The sequence below is a fragment of the Camelina sativa genome, chromosome 17 (genome assembly GCF_000633955.1).
Source record: "Camelina sativa cultivar DH55 chromosome 17, Cs, whole genome shotgun sequence".
NCBI classification, from domain to species: Eukaryota; Viridiplantae; Streptophyta; class Magnoliopsida; order Brassicales; family Brassicaceae; genus Camelina; species Camelina sativa.
The window spans coordinates 8128570-8153059 of record NC_025701.1 but is presented as its reverse complement, the minus strand read 5'-3'; the positions used below and the strand labels follow the sequence as shown (position 1 = coordinate 8153059).

Here is a 24490-nt window from a genome sequence, read left to right as displayed (position 1 = left end):
CCGACTCTTTTTAGTGCTCAATATATACAACTTTGTTGAAGAATCTAACAATAAGGTTTCGTGGTGTAGTTGGTTATCACGTCAGTCTAACACACTGAAGGTCTCCGGTTCGAACCCGGGCGAAGCCATTATTAATTTTTTTCATGATCATAAAAATATTTTTTATTATTATACATATTTATGAAAAAAAATAATCGCCGTTGCCGGGGATCGAACCCGGGTCACCCGCGTGACAGGCGGGAATACTTACCACTATACTACAACGACTCAGATGCTAATTTTGCAGATACAGAACTTATATTAGAGATTTCAAAATAGATGAAGTCTGTAAAATATATTCAAAATGTATTTACATGTGTTCTAATTTGTAACATTACTAATTTGCTTTACAAAAACTATAGACAAAATTTTACAAAAAGGATTTTGTATTAATAGTTTAATACTACACTAAATTGCATTATTAATAGTCTATCAAGGCAAACAAATAAGAGAAATATATATACTCACATCAGTTTAAATGGTTTAGAAATAAAGACCAGATGTTTACTGAAAGTAATTAATAGTTAAGACTTATGATTTTTAGTAAGGATATATTATTAGTATCTTACCATAAATAGAAAAAGAGTCATCTATTCTTAAACCATTTTAACTACAACTTTAAATCTCATAGATTTATATTCCTAATATCTCTTAAATTAATGCAAAATGAAAGACCAAAAATATAATTAAAAGTTTCCAAAATATCCTAAGTTCTCTAATGCCAAGAACTTTCATTTTTATCTCTCTCTCTCTTTCTCTATCTATGTGCCCTCTGTGATGTACGAAGCACGTTAATGGCGGCTCCGCATTTCACACAAATCAAAACTACAGCATCTTTTACTCACTAAACCCTCTCTCATGTATTCCTTTCTCATCTTATCTCTACTAACTCTCTCCCTCCTCTCATTCGTCTCCGCTCTCTTCTTTCTCCGCCGCAGACCTGCTCTGTACGGCGGCCAGATACTCATACCCGAATCCGAAACTAAACTCGAACCAGAGTCTTCTCTCTCCGATATTTCAGACTCAGCCCGTGAAGATGATGATGATGACTCGACGCATTTGACGAATTCGCGTCTCTACGAGTTACTGCTCTCCGACTCCGATAAGAAGGATGAATCGGATTGGGAGGAAGATCCTGCGAATAAGAATAAGAAGAAGAAGAAGAGGAAGCGAGGTAAGAAGAAGAAACTAGTAGATGAATCCTGCGGCGTTGGTGAAGGAGATGGGGTTGTGTTGAATCCGATGTCTGGCTCGATTTCGATTTCGGATAACAACAAACCGGAGCAGTTTGTTTGTTTGTACCCTTTTACCTCGACGAGCAGTGCTACGCAGAGGAAGATTAAGCAGCAGTACGATCAGCTTGTTAAATGCAATAGTGCCAAAGGATTGACTCTTGCTCAGGTCTGCTTCTTGTCTTTAGGTTATTAAATGCCAATTGAGAACTACAACTCGTGAGTTCGAGACTTACAAATTGAAGTCAAATGCGTTAATGCCTGCTAAGCCTGTGTCTGTGATTTGTGTAAAGCTCTAGGCTTTAATCAGCATCTTATTACCTCTGTGATTTGTGTAAAGCTATAGGCTTTATTCAGCATCTTAAAACCTCTGTGATTTGTGTAAAGCTATAGGCTTTATTCAGCATCTTAAAACCTCTGTGGTGTTTGTTCTATATCCTATACTAACTTAGTTGATAAACCAAAAGGACTTTTAAGTTGGGGGGATTTTAGTACTCTTTAATATCAGTTTGCTTCCTTATGATATATGTCAGAATGATTTGCTTCAATCTAGCCTTTGCTTCAATATACCTGCAGGTTGGGGACTTTGCTAATTGTTTGATAGAAGCCAAAAATGAACTACAGCAAAAGTAAGTTAACACTATCATATTGCCATCTCTGATCCATTTTCTTAGTTATTCCTACATTTTGAAGACAATTGGCTGCTTCCTGCTCTATGCTTTGTCATAGATTCCAATTCATGTTTATTGTTAGTGGTGTGAGACAAATGTTTCTTCTTTGGTGACGCTTGTTTAAGCCTGCTTCTTTGTATGGTAGGTCAGAAGTAATCAAGCGCAAGTTTGCAATAACAAAAGCCCTTCTCTGCAAGGCTGATAGATCATCCTTTGACCGACTTCGTCAACAGGTGAATGGTTAGCTTCATCAATAACCTTCTGGTTTTTTTTCTGTTGGTTTTGAAGTAAATTGTAATGTTGTCATCAGATCAATAAGCTAGAGATGGAACAAAAAAGAGTAGAAGAAGATGCACTTGTATATAATTGGCTCCAGCAACAGCTAAAACTTTCACCTGCGTACAAAAAGGTTAAACCAAACTCAATCACTTGTTTTTGTAGATTGTGTCTGTCTGATGATGTTTCTGATTCTGGATTAATCTTTGCTGATTTTTGTTACTGTCTTATAAACCAGTATAGTCTTATCTGTTTTATCTCCTGTATTGGACTCTGTTAGCATAGTTAGGACTTTTCTTGAGTTTTTGGGATTATCTTTTGCTCAACAATAGTCATAGACTCATAGCCATGAATACTCAGTCTTTCTGATACTGTAGGTTCTTGAAATAAGCGCTTCCATGGAACTGAAAGAAAAATCAAGTAGAGAGTTAGACAATCCAGATGATGAATTTTCAGACATCTCCTTCGAAGAGCTATTGGAACAAGAAAAGAAAGACTCCTTTTGGTCAGCATCTCTCTCTCTATCTCATCAAGCTTATTAGTAACTCCAAATTACTTGCTCCATAAGCGAATAAACTCATAATCAGGATTGTTTTCTTAAATCTCAAAACTTGGTGGTTTTTGTTTCAACATAATTGCTAATCTTATCCAACCATCTTGCCCCTCCACACTTGTGTTGGTTTTCAGGCATAAAAATGGAAGATTGCGAACTTGCAGAACATGATTTGGTGGGATTGAAACTGCCGTGAGCTCAGCAAGAAAACTGAATCCCTTATGTTCTCTCTTTTTTTGGTGCTGTGTATAGAGAGAGACAAAACCAGTTTACTCCATAGGGACACATTACCGGGTTTTCAAATCGATTTTTGGGGTTCGGTTTGAATCAAATTAATTCGGTTTATCTACATTGAACTAAGTCCAAAGCATCTCTGGAGACTGAAGATATGCTTTTTTGTAGACAATACTATTGATATATACAAGCATGATGTACAAATCGGCGGTAAAAGGAGTTGATGATTAAATTAGCTAAAGTTTATCCGGTTATATTATCATTTGCATTTGCAAAATCATTTCAAGGTTAAAAGCATCTTAACCGACCGGTAGAATTATTTCTGCTCCGAAATCAGCTTTAAACCGAAGGCATGGATTGGTGTGAGTGCATTTAAAAAGTCCATAAAAATAAAAACTGTCAATTTCTCCGCCTCGAATTGTATAAACTTTATTACAAAGTGCAATTGCCCCAATGGCCAGTGCCTTTGGTTTCATTATCTTTATTTTCATCTTCATCTTCAAGAGCCATGGCGTTGTGCTCCATCTTCTGCCCTCGTATCCCTCTTCGATTCAGACCAAAACCCATTTCTCCTTTCCTCTCAAAACCTCTTTTTTCTCTCTCTTATAGGGTTTACTCTTCCCTCCAATCTACCAAAGGTACTTTCTATTCAAACTGGTGCTCCTTCTCTTTTTAAAAACCACAACTTTTCCAGAAAGATGATCGAGTACTAGAATCTCCATTATCCCCTTTTTGGGTGAGTCTTTATCTGATGGAATTGTGGTTTGTATGGCACCCAGATGAACTTGGAACTGTCAGCATTGGGTTTCTTGGTATGGGAATCATGGGTTCTCCAATGGCTCAAAACCTCATCACAGCTGGGTAAAAAACAGTTTTTGACTTTGGGGGTCTTATGTGTTGACTGTATAATTCACATCAATTTCGCTACTTTTTACCTTTTTTGATGTATTTAGGTGTGATGTGACTGTATGGAATCGAACTAAGAGCAAATGTGATCCACTCGTTGGATTAGGAGCAAAGTAAGACTTTCAATGCTTCTTTTCAAGAATCACATAATTTATTCCAAGTGAGGTTTTTGGTGCTGATGTAAACTGTAAAGGAAAAACCTCTGATTAAGAAATTTTCTCCTGTTTCGTAGGTACAAGTCTACTCCTGAAGAAGTGACTGCAACTTGTGATCTCACGTTTGCAATGCTTGCTGATCCTGAAAGTGCAGTGCGTATGTCTCACTTATGTTTGCTGACTCTTCTCCTTCTTTCACTCCATATTTAAATAGAATCTGTTTTTTCGCTTTCCCTCAGATTGATGTTGCCTGTGGAAAGAATGGAGCCGTTTTTGGAATTAGTTCAGGAAAAGGGTACCTACTCCTTATGAGATTTTATGTTGGATTTAATGTGGTTGTGTTGAAATGTTTCAAAATATCTGTATTTTCTATTTTCTTATGTAACTACCGCAGAGTTTGCAGTCGTTCTTCCTTTTTTTATTCTTCGAATCAATATAGTAATTTGGTTGATACTTTAATTGTAAAAATGGGACTTGCCTGCTAATGCAGGTATGTTGATGTCTCAACCGTTGATGCTGCCTCATCAATGCTAATCAACAAGAAAATAAAGGATACCGGCGCATTGTTTTTGGAGGTAAAGACTCTTTAACAATCGATGTTTGGAATCACCAAACAATGTTGTACCAGAGATCACGTGACTTCAGTCTCATCTCTATTGATATTCACAGGCACCAGTTTCCGGTTCCAGAAAGCCTGCGGAAGATGGCCAGTTGATATTCCTCACTGCAGGTTAGTAATACCTTACTTACTCCTCACTGGTGTGTATTGATAATCTATTCATCAGTTATACGTATCAGATTATTTTTGCTTCACTGGTGACTTGTCTGTGTCTTGTAACATGGTTGAATGAAAAGAAAATTTAAGAATATCTGCCACTTGACATTTCAGGTGACAAGCTGCTATACGAAAAAGCTTCTCCTTTCTTCGACATCATGGGAAAGGTATGTCTTATTGCCAGTGTTTTTTGCTTTCAGTTCCTTTTTATTCTGTAAATATAAACCATTTTCATTACTAGTTTGCATTATATGATCCAGTCAAGATTCTACCTGGGTGAAGTTGGTAATGGAGCAGCAATGAAACTTGTCGTCAACATGATCATGGGAAGGTATCATTTGAGTGACCATATATTGCTTCATTCATTTCTTGGCAAATCACATATTCTTCTCCTGATCTCTCTTCTCATACTCTCATGCAGTATGATGGCATCTTTCGCGGAGGGAATACTTCTAAGCGAGAAAGTTGGACTCGATCCAAATGTACTGGTTGAGGTAATTTAAACACCACTGTTTAGCTGAAACTTTCTTCCCAAAATCCCCGCTGTAAACCCTGGGGGAAAATACCACTGCAGGTTGTCTCACAGGGAGCTATCAATGCGCCAATGTACTCGCTAAAGGGTCCTTCGATGATCAAGTCAGTGTACCCGACAGCTTTTCCATTAAAGCACCAGCAGAAGGTTTGTGTAACTGTGTTATTTTACTTGTTTAGTAGATGTTCACAAAAACTCTCAAGAGTTTGATGAGACCATAAATGATTTTACATGCGCGTATAGGATATGAGACTCGCACTTGGACTAGCGGAATCAGTTTCTCAATCTACTCCAATTGCAGCTGCTGCAAACGAGCTTTACAAGGTTGCTAAATCCTATGGATTGAGCGATGAAGACTTCTCTGCGGTTATTGAAGCACTAAAAGCTGCAAAATCTAGAGAAGCTTAGCTTAAAAGATTTGTTATTTTTGCTTTGTTCAATGTGAAAGAAGAGAGTTTCTTTATTGTATGAAAAGATTTCATCTTTACATTGACTTGTTTAATTTAGATAAGAACAAGTCAAACACAAGTCAACCTTTGATCTCTTCATGTTTGTTTGTTGACAAGGCGACAAGTAGTCCAATTGTTTTTGACTAATGTTCAGAATACGATGTCGTTTTCATATATTCCGATGATAAGTTGATAACACCGAATCAAAAATCAAATTTTTAATTTTGTTTCAAAAATTTCTCAGTTGGCTCAAAAGTGTTAAATTTTTCGCCTGAGCTTTGTTGTTTGTTGCCGTTTCAACTTCACCCATCTTTTGGTTAGGGTTTTTCTCTTCCAAGTTCTGAACTTTTTTGAATGTTTGATGCCATAACTTTGAATAAGTAATCGAAATTGGTGAATAAAGGTTCCATTTTTATTAGTTTGGGTTTCACTCGTTTCGCTTGAGCTTCATCATCATCAGCAGACTTTGAAATTTAGGGTTTTTGTTTTTGATTGAGCTGCACTGATCGATGGATTACAACTCAGATCGTGGTTATGATGACTCTTACCACCGTCACGTACACGATGAACAACTACCTCCGTCGGATTATGAAGTGGAGACCTTTGATGACCGGAGTAACGGTTGTGCAGCCGTTGATACTGGTGGGGTTCAGATGAAGCATTCCGTTGAGCATCGCCATTCGTCTTCGTCCATGTCTTCTCCTGGGTTCGTGTTTTTTTTGGTTTGGGTTTACTTTTGATTTTAATCTCCTTCTCAACTGATAGAGCTGGTTATTAAGATATTGATGGAAAGGTTTCTTATGGTGTCTTTTGTCATTGTTTATGTTTGTTAGGAAACTGTTCGTAGGTGGAGTTTCTTGGGAAACTACTGAAGGTATGATGTTTCTCGTAGTTCTTGCTTTTGTCTGAGTCATTTCATTGTCTTAGCCTTGACATGAGCTCTTAGGAGCTCCAACATATAATATAATATGTCCTTATCTTGTGTCTGGTGTGAGGATTCTTTCATATAATTTGATCATTAGAACTAACCTTTTCTTACTCTGTGATTGGCAATGGAAGAGTTAAGCCACTGTGATTCTCTCTTTGTTCTTGGTTATTTTTCTTATGTGTATTGGTTCTATTGCTTCCACTTTGTTTCTTTATTTCAGAGACTTTTGCGAATTACTTTGGAAAGTTTGGAGAAGTTGTCGATTCTGTAATCATGACAGATAGAATGACTGGAAATCCAAGGGGATTTGGGTTTGTGACTTTTGCTGATTCAGCTGTTGCTGAGAAAGTTTTGGAGGAAGAACATGTATTAGATGACCGAAAGGTAATATATATATCATAAATGAGTTTGTATGTGGTAAATCATCTGCTCCGCTTTTGTTTCTCAGTTAGTTATTAGCAATTGGATGCTTTGGTTAATTCCGATTAAATGTTAGGTTGAACTGAAAAGGACGGTTCCTAGAGGGGACAGGGATATTGATATCAAAGCTGTATCAAAGACTAGGAAAATCTTTGTTGGTGGACTTCCACCACTTTTGGAAGAAGGTAAAAGTTTCTTTTATTCTGCCTGTTCCTGTTACTGTTGCTGATATAATGTGCCTTTTCATATTTGTAGATGAACTGAAGAATTATTTCTGTGTATATGGTGACATAATCGAGCACCAGATCATGTATGACCACCTCACTGGAAGGTCTAGAGGGTTCGGTTTTATAACTTTTCAGACCGAAGATTCTGTCGATAGACTTTTCTCCGATGGAAAAGTTCACGAGCTCGGTGACAAACAGGCAAACCTCGTTTTACTTTTGTTTTAGAATTTAAGCTAATCAATATAGCAATCTCAAGTACTGATAATGGATGAATAGGTGGAGATAAGAAGGGCTGAACCAAAGAGAACCGGTAGAGATAACAGCTTTCGGTCCTATGGTGCTAGTGGCAAGTATGATCAGGAAGATTGTTATGGTGGGAAAGGAAATGAAGATTACAATATGTATTCTGGTTATGGTGGTTATGGCGGTTATGGAGCCTACGCAGGGAACTCCATGGTTAACGCTGCTGGATTTTATGGTTACGGTGGTGGCTATGGCTATGGTTATGGTTATGGAGGTCAAATGTTCAACCTGGTCTATGGAGCTGGCGGTTATATGGGTGGTGGCTATGGTGTTGCAGCGGCTACTGCTTATGGAGGTGGAAAAGCTCATGGAAACGGAAACAGCGGGTCAAGCAGTGGCAGAGGAAATGGGACTAATGGCTCAGTGCCAGGTCGATACCATCCTTATCAGAAGTAAGAACCACCGGCTGCTGAGGCTCTTCTTTTTGTAAAAAGATGTTTTTTTTGCTCTCTTTACAGTTTAAGGAACGGGTTAAGTTAAGATATTTGACCAATTCTTCATATTCAACTGTTGTGAGAGAGACCTGTTTGAAGACAGGTCAATTCAATTTTGTGACAAAGGTGTTACTTAGGGCAAAACGTTATTATTGTTATTGAAATTCTTTCATAACGTTGTATGTATGATTACTAAATTATCATTAAACTTCAACAACTGTAATCATCTCACACAATATATCGCTATAAAGTATACACACCATTCTTCTCTTCAAGGGTTTTAAACTGTTTTGTGTGACCATCAGTGCCAGATTGAGCGTTCCAGTGCTACAACTCTTGGTTCTCCAGCAGCTTGACATCGGTTGGTCTCTAGCTCAGGAGAGGCAAGAGCTGTTCTTTGCCTATTACCATCAAAGATAACGCCGAGGATTATTAGAACCTGTAACATTAATATATGAAGCAGAGTCTGTTATGGAGTACTCTTGCAATTATTATGATAATTGTAAAGGTAAGAAGATTGCGAACTGCCAAACTTAGCAAGATAAAGCTTCAGAAGAACTAGTTTGGGTGTATCATGACTACCATTCTTCTCATTTGAAGATTGATTTGGTAACTGGTCAATGCTAGTTTAAATGGTCTGAAGCAAGGCTTACCTGATAGGTTCCATAGGTTTGGTTTTTGTCTGATGTGCATCATCTCAGTCTATGCGCGGATTACTCATCTCTTATGCTGTCCACAATTGATCATCCTCATAATTGTTCTCATCATGTGTAGGGCCTTTTTTCAACATATGACTAACCAAATCCTCAAGAACCAGGTAGACGCTCGCAAACTCGCTTTGTACTATTGACCCTGATGAGAATTTGTAGGATTTGTTCTTCAATTCAATCCAACTGCTTCCAGAAACTTTCTTCAAATCCTTTTTCTTGGCTGAAGCCCTAACCTTTGCAGATTCTTCCCACTTCCCACCAGCAGAGTAGATGTTAGAAAGCAACATATAGCTTCCTGTCTTCTCCGGTTCAAGAACGCTAAGTTGGGATGCTATATCCTCTGCAATGTCCATGTTTTTATGCATCCGGCAAGAATTTAATAGAGCTCCCAACACACAGACCTTGGGCTCCATAGGCATGTTCTTCACAATCTCACTCGCTTCTTTCACAAACCCTACACGACCAAGGAGATCAACAATACATGCATAGTGCTCTTGCTGGGGTTCTAATCCAAATTTTTTGCTCATCGAATAGAAAATTCCGCGTCCCTTTTCAACCAGCCCTGCATGACTACATGCTGAAAGAACAGCTACCAAAGTGATCCCATCAGGATGACACCCAGAACTTATCATTCGATCGAACATACTTAACGCTCTCTCGCCAAACCCATGCATACCATAACCTTTGACTATCGAATTCCATGAGATCAAATCCTTGTCCCTAATTGCTTCAAATACAAGACTCCCCTCATTGAGTAACCCACATTTTGTGTACATATTCACCAATGCATTCTGAACCAGAATGTTATCGCTCATTGAGGTCCGTATCACATGCCCATGGATCTCTCTTCCGAGATTTATAGCTGGAAGCTCCGCACAAATTGATAGTATACAACAAATCGTCACAGAATTAGCCAATACTTTGGAAAACTGCATTCGCCGGAAATACTCAAGTGAATCATCTCCTCTTCCTTGGACGTTACAACCCTTGATAACAGAGGTCCAGGTAACCACGTTAGCCTTGACGTTACAAACATCATTCATTTCCTCCAACTCAGTAAACAATGAAAGAGCCTCGTCGAGTTTACCAGCATCCACAAACGACGTTATCAAAGAATTCCAGCTCTCTATACCTTTGTTTCTTATCTGCCGGAACAACTGTTCTGCTTCTTTAACTCTCCCTTGCTTCCCGTACACGTGTGTCAACGCGTTCTTCGAGGGCAAACACTCATCAAACCCACCTTTTATAACATACCCATGAACTTTCTCAGCAGTACTTAACGCTCCTAACTCAGCACATACAGAGAAAAAAACAGCAAGAGCTTCGCCACTAACAACACTTCCACTCATCCTCATAACATGAAAATACTTAATCACATCTTCAAACTTGCCACATTGCGAATGACATGATAAAACTGAAGTCCAAGTCACTTCATCTGGTATACACTCTTCACGTTGCATCCACTCAAAAATCTCAACAGCATTTTCACAGTCATACTCTTGAGAAAACCCTTTAATCATAACGTTCCACGACATACGGTTTCTCACAGGCATTTCAACAAACAGTTTGTAGGCATCTCCAACGCTTCCAGTGTTATTAGCATACAACACGAGCAACTCGTTAACCACATGAAGATTCTCTTTTAAACCAATCTGAATAAGATGGCTATGAAAAGCTTGACATAAACCAAAACGACGCAAGTATCTACAAGCTCGAAGGATCAATGGTAATACATACGCGTCCCCTGCGAGACCTTTTTCACGCATTCCATTGTAAAGATCAAGAGCAGTCTCGTGTAAACCATGAGACACATTAGCTTTGAGAATCGAGTAACACAGACGCAAATCAGAGCACAGAACAAGAGAAACAGTCTCAAAGACGTTACGGGCATCGACGAGGAGTCCTAACCGAGAGTAAACCGATATGAAATTCGCAGCTAATGAACCGGAACGGTAGATGAAATCGGATACAAGTACTTGGGCATGAACTTGCTTGCATTGCTGAGCCGTCAAGCATAATCCAAGAACGTGATCGAAGAGGGATTGATCATTGTTATTCGTATGGGAGTAGTAGCACGAGGGAACTGAAACGACGTCGGGAGAAGAAATTGGTGGGTATGGACGACATGGAGAAGTGTGGAAACAAGATTTACGAAGACGCCGCCAAGGGATTTGTTGAAGACGAAATCGCCAAAGAGAAGAGTGAACCATGTACTGTAGTAGCAGGTACTTTCAAAATTTGTTAACTTTGACGCTCTTGTTTACCATTAATTCTAGGTTAAATATTATTAAAACATCAAAGGAGGTTAGTAACAAACTAAATTATGTAAACATTAAATTTAAATTACGCATAACAAAATAATTTTATTAGCATGTGGTTTACTTTTTGTACCAAGGCGTTTTATTTTGGTTGGGTGTTGTGACTAAAAAAGTCAACTTGAACACCTAGTATAACATGTGGTGGTCACATGTTTTTTTGGTTTTAGTCCTGTAACATTATCATTTATCGACCCCATTAACACGCCAATATATACAAATATGATTTAAACAAACATTATTTAATTACGCTTTTCAGAGTAATGTTACCATCTAACAATTTGTTTTTAATTCAAAATATACACATTGCATAAAACAAATAAGGATAACATATATCTTTTGTTTCTCCTCGAAAAAAACTCGATAACAACCAACTTGGAAAAGTAGAATAAAAAAAAAAAACTAAAATATGCCTTTTTGTGAAGGAAAGGTTTTATCAATCTACGATTTGAAGAAAAGAAAAAATGTAGTTGGTTGATTCATAAACGTAATCAGAATAGTACTATTATTATTAACCATAACACCTAATCTATTCTTCTTTATTTAAACTTGTTGTTGATAATTACATAACACCTGATTCTGAAATCATTGTATAGCTTTTGCTTTTTCTTGTTAAAATTGAATTCATTTCACCGACACCTTCTTACACGTTAAGGGGACGTAACTTCCCACCCACACTTGTAATTAAATTATTCAGAAAGACCCCCGAAGATTTTTTCTTGTCATTTGCCAACAGACGGAAGACTTAATAATAATACACATTAATAATTATATGTAATTAAATTCATGGTTCTGCAAATAATAATACACAGGCTCTTTTCTGCAAATAATAAGGGTATATTCTTCTTATACACACATGGATGGACCACATGGTAGCTTAATTATTTGATACTACAACAAAAAAACAAATACTACTAAAAATGTAGCCAGCTTAATTGACCAAAGCACTTGTTGTCCTAATAGTGATGGTCAGTTGGTCACACCTCACTTGCATTATTACCTTATTAATTAACTACCACTAATAGTTGCGTTTTATTCTCACTTATCTTTTTCGCGCCACTGTTAAATAAACTCGAAAACTAATAAATATATTAACAAATGATTAAATTTTTAAATTCTCATACCCAACACAAATATATATATATATCTTCATTTACATAACCCCAAAAAAAAAAAAAAAAAAAAANACAGGAATCGAAGAACTGTATATGAAATCAAATTTTTAAAAAGAACACGAAAATTGAAACAATGGTTTTAATAAAGAAAAAAATAATGGAAAATGAAGAAAACTAAGAATGTGATTCCATTTTTGTTTTTTTTTTTCTATATTTTTAGAAAGTAATTTTCCAGATCTTGAATCTGGGATCAACCTTACACTTAGCGGCGGAGGTAACAGCCGTAGTCGGCTTCTTCCCGGTCGGAGCAACCAATTTGATCCCTTCACAAGTAACTCTAATCCCTGATTTAGGAGTCTTCAGAGATCCCATCTTCACTTTCACTTTCGTGTTCAACACAATCTTAATCGCTACTCCTTTCTTCGCCTTGAGATCTCCTTTAAGCTTACCCGCCGATATCTCATCTAGATCTCCGGGAGGACTTCCGATCGTAGATCTAAGCATCGTCGTGTTCTTCTTCCCGTGAACAAACGAAGGGATCGATCCTTTACCGATGACCACATCATCATCATCACCTCCGGTTGATGATTTGTAGAGTGTGATGTCCGTCACGTCGTAGAGGAACCCGACGTTTTTGTTAGGGTTTCTAGCGATGACGGAGAGGGAAATGGCGGTGGTGAGGTGAGTTGCGGAGGTGAAATTGAGAGACGAGATTTTGAGTGAAGAGACGCTGAAGTTAGGACGTTGAGGTCGGTAGATTAGGTATACGACGGCTGATGCGGCGGCGACGAGGAGGACTAAGAGGATGATTACGAAAATCGTCCAGCAGCAGCAACGGCAGCAACATCCTCGGCTGTGGCTACTACTACGGCGACGACCAGCTGGTGGACGGTAAGCGGGACGGTTTGCGCTGTAGAGCTGAGCTTTGTTCGCCGGAAAAGTTGGATTCGTTGTTGCGCCGCCGCCGCCACTGCCGACGATGCCGGGAGGTTTTGATGCGGGGTAAACCCTGTCGTCTGTCATAATCGGAGATTGAGATTGAGATTGAGAGAGAGATTTGATTTAGAGGGGAACAAAATAAGGGGGTAAGATTTAGGACATGTTGTGTGTTCTTTATAAGGGGAGATTTATTATTATTACAGTGTGATTAGTTTAATACTAATTAAACGAAGATTAGTAGTGGGAGAAGGAGAGGGGAAGCGAAGTAAAAGAAAGAGATGAGAGGACCGACAAAGAGAGTGACAGCTCAACGCGGAACTAGAGCGAGCTTTACATGCGTCACATTAGCGCGTGGTTGTCAAGCGTTCGAGAGTGAACCGGTGTGCCAAAAAAGTCACGAGGGAGTCCAGTTGTTTATTTGCTAAGCAATGGGAGCAGACACAAAATAAGACTATTATTAGTTGTATTAAAAATTGGTAGTAATATATAAATGTAACTAATTGCCGAAACACACAAATTTGTGACTAGTTATCATCCTTCTTAGTATTGATCGTATATATACGAATTTGTTCGTAAATATATAGTCCTACATTCACATACAGTATTTCAGTTGGCGAAAAGATGAAACTTTGTTTTGAAACGATAGAAGAAACATGATTGATGCTGATATTCTGATATATTGTGAGATGAAACGTGCTATCGTACACCAAACATAATTTTCCTTTGTATTGAAGCAATGATCATATATATATATATATATATATATATATATATATATATATATATATATATATATANATACTAAGTTAGACCGGCGTATTAACGCGGATAGGAAAAAAATGCAAAATTTTAAGTCGTATTCAAAATATTAATTTAATTTTATTTCATTTTATTTTTCTTTTTAACCCATATTTAGAGTTCACACACTCCATCTTGTATGCACTCAATCCCAATGAGTAACATTTATAATTTTCATATAAAAAAATGTGTATTGTATCAAATTTATACTTTACTATATATTTAAAAAACTAAAAATTAATAAAACATAATTCTAAAAAAAAAACTGAAAATAATTTTATCTCATATTTGAAAAAGTAACAATATCTTAAATATATTTGTTTCATATTTTGTAATCTGATACATAATAGTTTTACTACTTGTCCAATTAATTTTAAATAAAAATATACTAATATTATCATAAATTAATCAAAAAATCAAAGATGTTATTTTGAGAAAATTATTTGTTTATGTAAAGGTAAGTATCTACAATCCTTTTTCTTTTTAGATTAATAATTGACAGTATAATTTATTTAATTATGGTATTATAATAGTAATTAATTGTATAATTTCTTAATTCTTTTTCTTATAGAACTAGTAATTTAAAATTAGAATTAGTATATTTTTATATACATATATGAAATATCTTTTTATATTTATTAAATTATTAAATTTTTAATTTCTTATAATTTACAAATATGTTAACAAAGTTTTGTATCACACATGACAAAATCTTGAATTGTTAAAATTGATACATGTCGCGGTCACATGAATTACTAACTTTGAAAACCAAGGTTTATATAATAACATAATATTGAATACGCTATCAAATCATTCACTGGTTGAAAAACTTAAGAAAATTATTGATTATCTTATTTTTTATTATGTTAATCACTAATTTTAACACATTAAACCTTTTTATACTTTAACCACTTTTCTGTTTAATTTTTTTTACTATATGATTACAATAAATAATAATTGCAATTAAATTGCATATATTTTCCTTATAATTTGCACATATTTTCTTATTGAAATTAATAATTTAATAGATAACTTTCCTATTAGAATTAATGATATAATATATTGTTTTGGTTTTATATACTTTTCTAAAATATTAATTGAAATCCTTTTATATTTAAAATTTTTAAAATTTTCTATAATTGTTAAATTACACATGTTAAAATATTATTGATATACTTGACACATGTTACAATTATGTGAATTACTAATTTTAAAAACTAAGTTTTATATAATAAAATATGTGATATAATCTCTTTTCACGTAAAAAAAAAAAGCTGATGCTTAGTCCTCATAAATTTGATCTAAAATAGCAAATATATATATGATCAAGCAATGCTAATAAGAGCAATATAAGTTGAGTGAATATACATAACTTGTTTAGGATTTATTTAGATTTCATTGGAATCATCCGCACTAGATCAAAAGTATTTCACACATACGTTTTAGAAAGGAGGAATTGGAATAAACATTGCATATGGATGTGATTTTTTTTTTCTCTTCCTTTTAATATCACGATTACGTATAACTAAAGGAATAGAATAATGTTGGCAATGCAACGATCGGTGGGTTCTTCAATATACATTTTACTTTTGCACAACAACGAGAGAACAACACGTGGGAAGGAATGATATTAATGTACGTTGGCCTCAGTATCACTTTTATACTTCAGGCACAGGCCATCTTTTCCTTTGATGAAGACCTTCTTCATGTTCCATGATGATCTCTTTCTGAGATCAAACCTTTCACGGGAAAGAGCTTTGACCACCCTGCAGTTGAAGAGGCACTCCTCTACCCAGCTGTGGTATGTGGTCATGTGGAACCAGGCAGCAATAGTAGCCATGATCGCTGACCGGATGACAGAGATGGCGGAGAGGACCAGGAAGGAAGAGACTGCAAGTGACACGAGACCCACTACTACCGCATAGGATTCAGAGTGAGTTCGCTGGACGAATCTAAGCTGAGAGTGAAGAAAAAATTATTTAATAATTATGGGAAAATTAAAAAAAATTAAAATAAAAGTATATAGAACCAAAAGTAATCTATTATATCACTAATTATAATAGAAAAATTATCTATTAATACTACTTTTAATAGGAAAATATGTGCAATTAATAAGGAAAATATTTGCAATTTAATTGTAATTATTATTTATTATAATCATATAGTAAAAAAAAGTTTATACAGAAATGATAAAAGTATAAAAATATATGTTAAATTTATTATAATCATGTGTTAAAATTAGTGACTAACATAATATAAGAAAAATAAGATAATCAAAATAAAATATTAATATAATTCTCTTAAGTCTTTCAATCGGTTAATGATTTGATAGCGTATTCAATGTTATGTTATTATATAAACTTTGATTTTCGAAATTAGAAACTCATGTGATCGCGACACGTATCAATTTAACAATTAAAGATTTTGTTATATGTTATACAAAAACTTTGTTTTAACATATTTAGAAATTATAAGAAATAAAAAATTAAACAATTTAATAAATATAAAAAGATAGTTCATATATGTATATAAAAATAATGCAAATTTTAATTTTAAATTATTAATTCTATAAGAAAAAAGAATTAAGAAAATTATACAATTAATTACTATAACATCATAATTAATTAAATTATACTGTCAATTAGTAATCCTAAAAGAAAAAGGACATAGATACTCACTTTTACATAAACAAATAATTTTCTTATAATAACCTCTTTTAAATTTTTGATTAATTTATGATAGTGTTAGTATGGTTTTATTTAAAATTAGTTGGACAAGTAGTAAAACAATTAAGTATGAAATTACAAAATATGAAACAAATATCTTTAAGATATTGTTACTTTTTCAAATATGAGAGAAAATTATTTTCAATTTTTTCTTTGGGAACTATTTTTTTAATTAATTTTTAGTTTTTATAAATATTAAGTAAGATATAAATTTGATATAACTTTTTTATATGAAAATTATAATGTTACGTATTGGGTTTGAATGCATAGAATTAAAATCTAATTTTATTATCATATAATATACAAAGAAATTGTATTGCAAGATGGAGTGTGTGAACTCTAAATATGGTTTTAAAAAAAATCGAATGAAATAAAATTAATATTTTGAATACAACTTAAAATTTCATATAGTTTTTTAATCCGCGTTAATACATAAAACTAATCTAATATAAGTATATTTTTTAAATTAAGGTTTGTTATGGACTATCAACTCAAAACCAACCTAACCCTTTATATATCATTTTGATAATTTCTCCAACTACACCTCCCCGCTCACGCTCAAGCATAATCATCTGGGCATATGTGGGAGCAATATTTACGGGTGGCCTAATAATCAGATGGCTTTAATACTATATTAAATTAGAGTTTGTCATGAGCTTCTAACTCAAAATCAATTAGCAATGAATAGAGAGAACATAACCATTTATATATCACTTGATAATTTTTTCCTAAGCCACATCTTCCTAAGTCTTAGGTATAATAAAACTTACCTATATAAAAGTGGTTCTAGGAATTATGCAGAGGAACCTAACCATTTCTCTAGGTTCGTTCGTTTATAACTTCTCCTGCAAGCAATCGGAGAGATAACCTAAAGACTAACACAATTCATATAGCAAATTTTGTTCATCGATTTGTTACTACTCTTTTTGTTCATTTTATAACAAACCTAATGAAAGAAGTGATTACCACATGCGGAGATTCTTATTCAAATTAAAAGGACATTAATCCACATGAATGAACATAAGAACGAAGAAGAATTGGATACTAACATTACAAACTTTCGCATGCATATAACTATATATCAAGAAACAGAGAAAGATGTAAGAGACTTGTACACACGTGACTCTTCATACTTCTATTCTGTTTTTGTTTTTGATGCATCCTCGATTTTATCCTCTGATGCTTCCATGATCTTCCAAACTTCCATTATGTCTTTACCATGTTTGGCATTAAGTTTAAGCAATACAGCTTCCCACTCATGTTGACCTTTACCAGTTAAAAACAAGCCAAACAATTTAAGGGCGAAAGGAAGAAACCCTGCAAGGTGGACAGCACGAACTGCAAGCTGTTCGAAATCAGGAGGATGATAAGGCTGCTTGAAGGCAAACTGAGAGAAGAGTTCAAGAGCTTCATCATATCTTAAAGACTCAACTTCATACACATGGTTCACGCCAGACTCAACTAATAAATTCTTTTTAAGACAGACAATAACGACTCTGCTTCCTGGACCAAACCAGTTAGCGTTCTCGGCTATCCACTTCCCTTGTTCAATGTTATCCACACCGTCTACGATAAGCAGAATTCTTTGGTGTCTACGCATTGCTTCTGTAATTTCATGCCTCTCATGATCTAAACTTGTAAGATCATCCGCTACAAACTTTCCAGATAGAAACTTCTCTTTAATATTTTCGACATTTTCTAGGAAAACATGTGTCTGGAAACTCACAGATATCTTATCATACGTGTACCTAGCAAGGGTTGTCTTCCCCACACCTGCCTTACCCCATATTCCTACGATACGGACATCTTTGATAGATTCTAAAGCCAACAACTCATGAAACTCTTTCATTTGGCGATCTATCCCTACAAGTCCTTTGAAATTGCTTAATGATGAAGAGAGAAACATAAGCCAGATGTCATCAGCAATGTTCTTGATCCGATTTAATCCGCCTACCCCTGAATGGTCCGTAGATAAAGAGCACTGAGCGGCTATGTTCTTCAGTTTTGTAAGTGCTTTCCTCCATAATGGGGCTTTCCACGGATACATTTCCTCATGAGGCCCAAGATAGTGTTGGGAGATCTCTTCCACATCCAAATGGTTGTTTGTGATGAAGATGGGTATGACAATGAGTGAGCTTTCCTCCTGAACCTGGAGTATTGCCACGAGCTCTTCCAGGAACCCAACAGAAGAAGCTTGCTTCTCGGACATCATGACAACGGCAACTTTAGACTCTGCCAAAGCCTCGAGAATCCGTTGATCAAGCACCCTGCAACGCTTCTCCTTCCAGCTGTCGGAGATGAAAGTTTTGATTCCATGTTGGGACAAATGATAATTAAAATCAATGGCAAGAGATATCTCGCCACTAAAACTCAGGTAGACATCCACCTTCCTTTCAACCAACAAAGATGTAGAAGAAGAAGACATTGGTTTGGTTCTAAGTTCTAACAATGAAAATTATGTCTTGTTATGAATTTTGGATGCGGTCGTTGGGGAAAAAGATGAGAGATCCCACAGAATGAGGCAACAAGAGAGTGGGAGGCGAGTGGCATGCTACTTGGCGTTGACTTTCCAACAATAGAGGGGAGGGCGAGCACGTCTTTTCATAATGCAGAGTTGCAGACAGAGAGTAGTAAATTCTTCGACGAGTTTGTTTTGTTTGTCAACAATGGCTTTCTCCTCTGCACCTCGTGTATTGAAGTATGACGTATTTCTCGGCTTCAGAGGGGAAGACACAAGAAAAACCTTTGTTAGCCATTTATACGCAGCCCTTGATCGCAAACGAATCGTTACCTTCAAAGATGACCAAAGGCTTGAGATAGGCGATCATATTTCCGACAAACTCCGCAGAGCCATAGAAGTTTCGAGGTTTGCTGTGGTAGTTCTCTCAGAGAACTACGCTACTTCAAGGTGGTGCTTGATGGAACTCCAACTGATAATGGAGCGTATGAGTCATGGGAAAATTGATGTCTTCCCGGTCTTCTACAGAGTAGATCCCTCTGCCGTGAGACACCAGCGAGGAAACTTCGCTTTAGATAGCCACCGAAGTCGAGAAACGGCAGATACCATTCTTCGATGGGGAGAAGCTCTTAACCTAATCGCCAGTCTTACCGGCGTTGATTCCGAAACCTGGTAAGCTCTTCCTCTTTCTCAGCAAAAATATTTCCTCGTTAACTGACATTCTATTTCAATGTAGCATTGATGAGGCTATAATGGTTGAAGGGATCGCCAGAAATATTGCAAGACGTGTGACATCGATGCATAAAATAGATTCCAAGAATATTTTTGGGATGAAAGCTCAACTGGAAGGTCTGAGTCCTCTCTTGGATCTGGAATCCGATGAGGTTCGTGTGATAGGAATCTGGGGGATGGGAGGCATTGGGAAAACTTCCATTGCCAAGTGTCTCTATGACCAGCTCTCACCTAAATTTACAGCTCGCTGTTTCATAGAGAACATTAAGAGTATTCGTCAAGACCATGACCAAGATCTAATGCATTTACAAAAACTAGTGCTCTGCAGTATTCTTCAGGATGATATTGGCGTGAGGAGTGTGGAAGCTGGATACCGTCAGATAAAAGCCACACTTGGGCACCGAACGGTGTTGCTTGTACTTGATGGTGTTGATAAAGTGGAGCAGGTGCATGCCCTAGCAAAAGACACAAAATGGTTTGGTCCTGGGAGCCGAATCATCATAACCACCCGAGACATGGGCTTGCTCAATACTTGTGAAGTGAAAACAGTTTACAAGGCCATGTGCTTGGATGCTAAGGATTCCCTCCAGATGTTTAACCATATTGCTTTTGGAGAAGGACTTCCGCCTCCTGATGGTTTTGAACAACTTTCAGTCAGAGCTTCTCGGCTTGCACACGGGCTTCCTTCTGCACTTCAAACCTACGCTTTATTTCTCCGTGGAAGGAACGCAACTCCTGAGCAGTGGGAAAAAGCATTAAGTGAACTCGAAAGCAGCCTTAACGAGAACATAATGGAGATCTTGAAAATTAGCTACGAGGACTTACCAAAAGCACATCAGAATGTATTGCTTCATGTTGCATGTCTCTTCAATGGAGACACTATCCAGCGTATCACTTCTCTTCTTGATGGTTCCAGACCTGAGAGAAGCTGATAAGAATGAAGAACACAATCTCTACTTCTTATCTGATACACTGTTTATACAAGACTAGAGTCACCGGCACATCACCGGTTCATCAACTCTATCTCCCAAGCAACAATATGTCACTTTTAATACTCACAAACAATGCATAAAAGAACTACAATGACTGTTCTCAGTTTATATACAAATGTCTTCAGTCCCTTGCATATGCTTCTCATGTGCTTATCAATACTCCCCCCTTCGAAAACAGCTTGTCCTCAAGCTGTGGAAAAAAAGAAACCTAATTAACTGTGTAGTATCATCATATCGCCCTTTCCTAGCTCGTTCTCCACAGCTTCTTGCTAAAAGATGTCACAATATGTTGTCGTGCAAGGTTGTTCTATAAGCAGATTTTCCCTGTTCCAAACGCTTCCCTAGTCTCTGTGTTGTATTTTGATCTTAAACCACCAGTTCTTGCAAAATTTTCTCTTCCATAAATCTGTAAAACAGAATTGAATGCCACCCAAGCAAGGCACACAAACAACCTTGATCCTCATACTCTTATTCTCTCCAAACTTGTAACCTGTTTTGGTCGTGTGGTGTACAACCTGAACGGTCGTTTGAAACTGCTCCAATTCCCTTTGAATGATAGAATCGTGCTTGACCATCGAGTAGACTGGCTTCTGCGGAGTTGTTGGGGTGATTAACAGAGTCATCAACATGGATGCAAAACTTGCAGGTTGAATTACTTTCCCAATCTGAGACCACCACACATCATCATATCGTTTGATTTGGAACTTGTGTACAATCACATATCCATGCTCTTTGTTCTGTCTCCTGCCATAGTAGAGCTGCTGCTGCACACACATTGATCTTCCGCACCGTAGCGTCACCGTGAAGTTGCAGGTAACCCATAGTTGCAAGCTAAACTTCTGCAGTTTTTTCTTTCTCCAGCAATGCCACACTGAATGATAAAAATTCCAATCATTCACTAAAAACACTCTGTCTTCGTCTGCTTTATCTTCATCATGTTGTGTGTATTGTTTAGCTAGAAGCAATTGTTGATGAGCTTGTAATCGCAGCAAGTCTCGTTCTTTACGCATCGGTGCCCGCTCTACTACCATACGTGACTCTTCTTCAAGCTCAAGAAGCACACTTTGAACCATAGACACTTGCAGACCCTCTCCTGGTTTCCCAGCAACTTTAGTGTTCTGAATTACAACCTTGTAAACAACATGATGTTGCTGTATTGATGTGACCCTCTGCTTTGGTCTGTTCCCATTTGGGCTAAGGCAATCCACCAATAGAGACACAAATTTATACTTAAACTGCAGAGATTTCAAAGACCTTTGCTTCTTCCTTTTTTGTGGCCTACCAACACGAAATTCACACAAAGTTTCACCCACTGGAACATGAAAGTGCAGTCTTTTTAATCTCTCTTTTACATGCTTGGATTTCCTCCAACTTGTATTGAACCAGTCATGATTCTTATGTGTCTTTAGTCTTTCTGCCTCAGGTTTGTATTTAAACTTCCAGGACTTAGAACAATTACTCTGCTGTTGCATTTGCAGCTCATTACTATCACACAAAGTACACTGCTTATGCAATCCTTCTCTTGTCCCATTCGCATCTGCAACTGCATTCATCTTCTTATGTTGCAGTAAGTTGTACCCTCTAAGAAATATTGGATCGAACACTTGGCAGCCATATATTTCTGTCTCACTACCATACATAATCTGAAACTGAGCTGCAACATTTCCATCAAGGAACAAGCTCAAATCCGTCTTTTTTAACATCACAACAACTTTTTGACTCTTTGGCAATTCTTCAGTAAAGATCCATGCTACTTCACTAAGAGCTTCAAAGATTGGATTCTCAATGTGCTTTTCCCCAAGTTTTCTATTAGCCAAAACTGAATCCATTCCAGAACATCCTAACTTATGAACACTACAGCTAGGTTCCAAGTCAGAGATCAATACCTGATCTTGCTTGTTGAAGTGATTTTGGACCAACGATTCTTTGAGTAGACTCGCTTCTTCACTGTGAATCGTAACTTTTTCTACAGCAGAAGTTTCTATTGATACACACTCATTGGAAAAAGATGAAACAAATGTTTCTTGAATCTCTTTCTTCTCTTCTTTCTGCTCCAAGATTTCAATATGTTTCTCTTCTCTAAGCTCCTGAAAGAGTCTGATTCTTTCATCTCTGTCACCAAACCGCAACACCAAGGCTAACTCCATCATTCCCCAACGGTCAAAATATCCCCATACTCGTGTTCGCCGTTGAAACCACAAGAGAGCTTCACCTTCGAGAAGACTTTGCGCAAGATTCAGCTTCTCATCTGCCGTGAAATCCTCCTGAACAAAGAAATCCTCTAGCCATGAAATCCATGGTCGCAATTCACCAGCAACACCATCGAAGATGGGAAATCCCTCAAGACACATTGCAAACAAAACCTAATCTTCTGCGATGACTTCGATCTCGATCACGAACGCACCAATTGATAAGAATGAAGAACACAATCTCTACTTCTTATCTGATACACTGTTTATACAAGACTAGAGTCACCGGCACATCACCGGTTCATCAACTCTATCTCCCAAGCAACAATATGTCACTTTTAATACTCACAAACAATGCATAAAAGAACTACAATGACTGTTCTCAGTTTATATACAAATGTCTTCAGTCCCTTGCATATGCTTCTCATGTGCTTATCAGAAGCTTGGGGATAAGAGTTCTAGCGGAGAAGTCTCTCATCGATATATCAACTACTTGGTATGTAACCATGCCTAAGTTGGTAGAACAAATGGGAAGAAAAATTATGCGTGACTTTCAAAAATACCTTGGGGATCCTGAGGAAATTTGTTATGCACTGGCTCTAGGAAATGTACGCATATGCATAATTTTGTTGTCTTGTCATATACTCATATAATACCTCAAGTTTTCCTGGTAATGTGTTAAGGTTTATGTTTACGCCAAGTTGCTTATTTGTTTCTATCAACAGGGAACAGAACAAACTGAATGCATGTCACTACACACGTGTGAAATGACATGTGCGTTGTCTATGAAGACCACTGCTCTTGACCGTATGCGTAATCTTAAATTCCTCAAGGTCTACAAGCATGTAGATTGCAGAGAATCGGCGCTGCTGCTCATTCAAGACTCACATGACCTGCCTCGTACCCTAAGGTTATTCCACTGGGACTCATTTCCATTGAGAACCTTGCCTTTCAGACTGGATCCATATTTTCTTGTTGAACTCAACCTGCGTCACAGCAATCTAGAAACGCTCTCGAGTGGAACACTGGTAACTTTTCGTAGGAGCCTAATGCTTGTGTCTGCGATCTTGTTAGATCAACATATAATGCAATATAGAAGTCCTTGCAAAGAGAATATTTAATTTTCAAGTAATTCCTTTTATTATGGTATATTTTTGTTAGGTGTTCAGAAATTTGAAGAGACTAGATGTGACGGGATCTAAGAATCTCACACAACTTCCAGATCTTCCAAATATCGAGTATGTGATTTTGGAACGCTGCATGAGACTAAAAGGAATCCCTCATTCCATTGGCAAAAGTTCCACCCTTAAGAGGCTTAAGCTATCCTACTATCATGAGCGTAACAAGCCCCTGGAAATTTTTATATACACATGTGCCGGGAA

At 36.7% G+C, this 24490-nt stretch overlaps 7 protein-coding genes and 2 non-coding genes across 11 annotated transcripts; 5 read left to right on the top strand and 4 right to left on the bottom strand.

Moving 5' to 3' along the window:
* On the top strand, positions 55-128 carry TRNAV-AAC. Its single transcript has one exon. It is a non-coding gene; the product is annotated as a tRNA-Val (tRNA).
* On the bottom strand, positions 196-267 carry TRNAD-GUC. Its single transcript has one exon. It is a non-coding gene; the product is annotated as a tRNA-Asp (tRNA).
* Positions 751-3258, top strand: LOC104756098. Its single transcript, XM_019239539.1, has 6 exons — positions 751-1440; positions 1848-1900; positions 2088-2175; positions 2253-2351; positions 2596-2723; positions 2906-3258. The coding sequence occupies exons 1-6, from the start codon at positions 898-900 to the stop codon at positions 2940-2942; spliced, it is 948 nt and encodes a 315-aa protein (XP_019095084.1). The 5' UTR covers positions 751-897; the 3' UTR covers positions 2943-3258.
* On the top strand, positions 3514-5996 carry LOC104756097 (glyoxylate/succinic semialdehyde reductase 2, chloroplastic). The gene is made up of 12 exons (XM_010478622.2): positions 3514-3643; positions 3785-3866; positions 3959-4024; positions 4144-4219; positions 4306-4361; positions 4557-4641; positions 4736-4796; positions 4956-5008; positions 5102-5172; positions 5263-5335; positions 5416-5520; positions 5617-5996. Exons 1-12 carry the CDS (start codon positions 3514-3516, stop codon positions 5779-5781), a joined length of 1023 nt encoding a protein of 340 aa, XP_010476924.1. The 3' UTR covers positions 5782-5996.
* LOC104756095 (heterogeneous nuclear ribonucleoprotein 1-like) lies at positions 6036-8316 on the top strand. Of its 2 annotated transcripts, XM_019239535.1 has the most exons (7): positions 6052-6138; positions 6348-6528; positions 6656-6696; positions 6971-7134; positions 7247-7355; positions 7426-7595; positions 7674-8316. In XM_019239535.1, the coding sequence occupies exons 2-7, from the start codon at positions 6476-6478 to the stop codon at positions 8094-8096; spliced, it is 960 nt and encodes a 319-aa protein (XP_019095080.1). In that variant the 5' UTR covers positions 6052-6138; positions 6348-6475; the 3' UTR covers positions 8097-8316. The 2 variants fall into 2 exon arrangements, with proteins under 2 accessions (XP_010476920.1, XP_019095080.1); XM_010478618.2 differs by having other exon boundaries at positions 6036-6528.
* On the bottom strand, positions 8268-11142 carry LOC104756096 (putative pentatricopeptide repeat-containing protein At1g17630). Of its 2 annotated transcripts, none has more exons than XM_010478619.2 (2): positions 8788-11142; positions 8268-8573 (listed from the first exon to the last, which is right to left on the bottom strand). In XM_010478619.2, exon 1 carries the CDS (start codon positions 11052-11054, stop codon positions 8859-8861), a length of 2196 nt encoding a protein of 731 aa, XP_010476921.1. In that variant the 5' UTR covers positions 11055-11142; the 3' UTR covers positions 8268-8573; positions 8788-8858. The 2 variants fall into 2 exon arrangements, with proteins under 2 accessions (XP_010476921.1, XP_010476923.1); XM_010478621.2 differs by having other exon boundaries at positions 8268-8535.
* On the bottom strand, positions 12347-13471 carry LOC104756094 (protein YLS9-like). Its single transcript, XM_010478617.2, has one exon. It carries the CDS (start codon positions 13295-13297, stop codon positions 12491-12493), a length of 807 nt encoding a protein of 268 aa, XP_010476919.1. The 5' UTR covers positions 13298-13471; the 3' UTR covers positions 12347-12490.
* LOC104756091 (putative disease resistance protein At4g11170) lies at positions 17175-19171 on the bottom strand. The gene has a single exon (XM_010478615.2). The coding sequence runs from the start codon at positions 19160-19162 to the stop codon at positions 17873-17875; it is 1290 nt and encodes a 429-aa protein (XP_010476917.1). The 5' UTR covers positions 19163-19171; the 3' UTR covers positions 17175-17872.
* Positions 19034-20866, top strand: LOC104756092 (TMV resistance protein N-like). The gene is made up of 3 exons (XM_010478616.2): positions 19034-19111; positions 19237-19867; positions 19932-20866. The coding sequence occupies exons 2-3, from the start codon at positions 19344-19346 to the stop codon at positions 20857-20859; spliced, it is 1452 nt and encodes a 483-aa protein (XP_010476918.1). The 5' UTR covers positions 19034-19111; positions 19237-19343; the 3' UTR covers positions 20860-20866.

Coding starts and splice junctions, on each gene's coding strand:
- LOC104756098 (XM_019239539.1), top strand. CDS start 898: ATGTATTCCTTTCTCATCTTATCTCTACTAACTCTCTCCCTCCTCTCA. Junction 1,901..2,087: donor AAAAATGAACTACAGCAAAA/GTAAGTTAACAC, acceptor TTTGTATGGTAG/GTCAGAAGTAATCAAGCGCA. Junction 2,352..2,595: donor TTTCACCTGCGTACAAAAAG/GTTAAACCAAAC, acceptor CTGATACTGTAG/GTTCTTGAAATAAGCGCTTC.
- LOC104756091 (XM_010478615.2), bottom strand. CDS start 19,162: ATGTCTTCTTCTTCTACATCTTTGTTGGTTGAAAGGAAGGTGGATGTC.
- LOC104756095 (XM_010478618.2), top strand. CDS start 6,332: ATGGATTACAACTCAGATCGTGGTTATGATGACTCTTACCACCGTCAC. Junction 6,529..6,655: donor TCGTCCATGTCTTCTCCTGG/GTTCGTGTTTTT, acceptor TATGTTTGTTAG/GAAACTGTTCGTAGGTGGAG. Junction 7,356..7,425: donor TCCACCACTTTTGGAAGAAG/GTAAAAGTTTCT, acceptor TCATATTTGTAG/ATGAACTGAAGAATTATTTC.
- LOC104756097 (XM_010478622.2), top strand. CDS start 3,514: ATGGCGTTGTGCTCCATCTTCTGCCCTCGTATCCCTCTTCGATTCAGA. Junction 3,644..3,784: donor TTCCCTCCAATCTACCAAAG/GTACTTTCTATT, acceptor TATGGCACCCAG/ATGAACTTGGAACTGTCAGC. Junction 5,336..5,415: donor ATCCAAATGTACTGGTTGAG/GTAATTTAAACA, acceptor ATACCACTGCAG/GTTGTCTCACAGGGAGCTAT.
- LOC104756096 (XM_010478619.2), bottom strand. CDS start 11,054: ATGGTTCACTCTTCTCTTTGGCGATTTCGTCTTCAACAAATCCCTTGG.
- LOC104756092 (XM_010478616.2), top strand. CDS start 19,344: ATGCAGAGTTGCAGACAGAGAGTAGTAAATTCTTCGACGAGTTTGTTT. Junction 19,868..19,931: donor GGCGTTGATTCCGAAACCTG/GTAAGCTCTTCC, acceptor ATTTCAATGTAG/CATTGATGAGGCTATAATGG.
- LOC104756094 (XM_010478617.2), bottom strand. CDS start 13,297: ATGACAGACGACAGGGTTTACCCCGCATCAAAACCTCCCGGCATCGTC.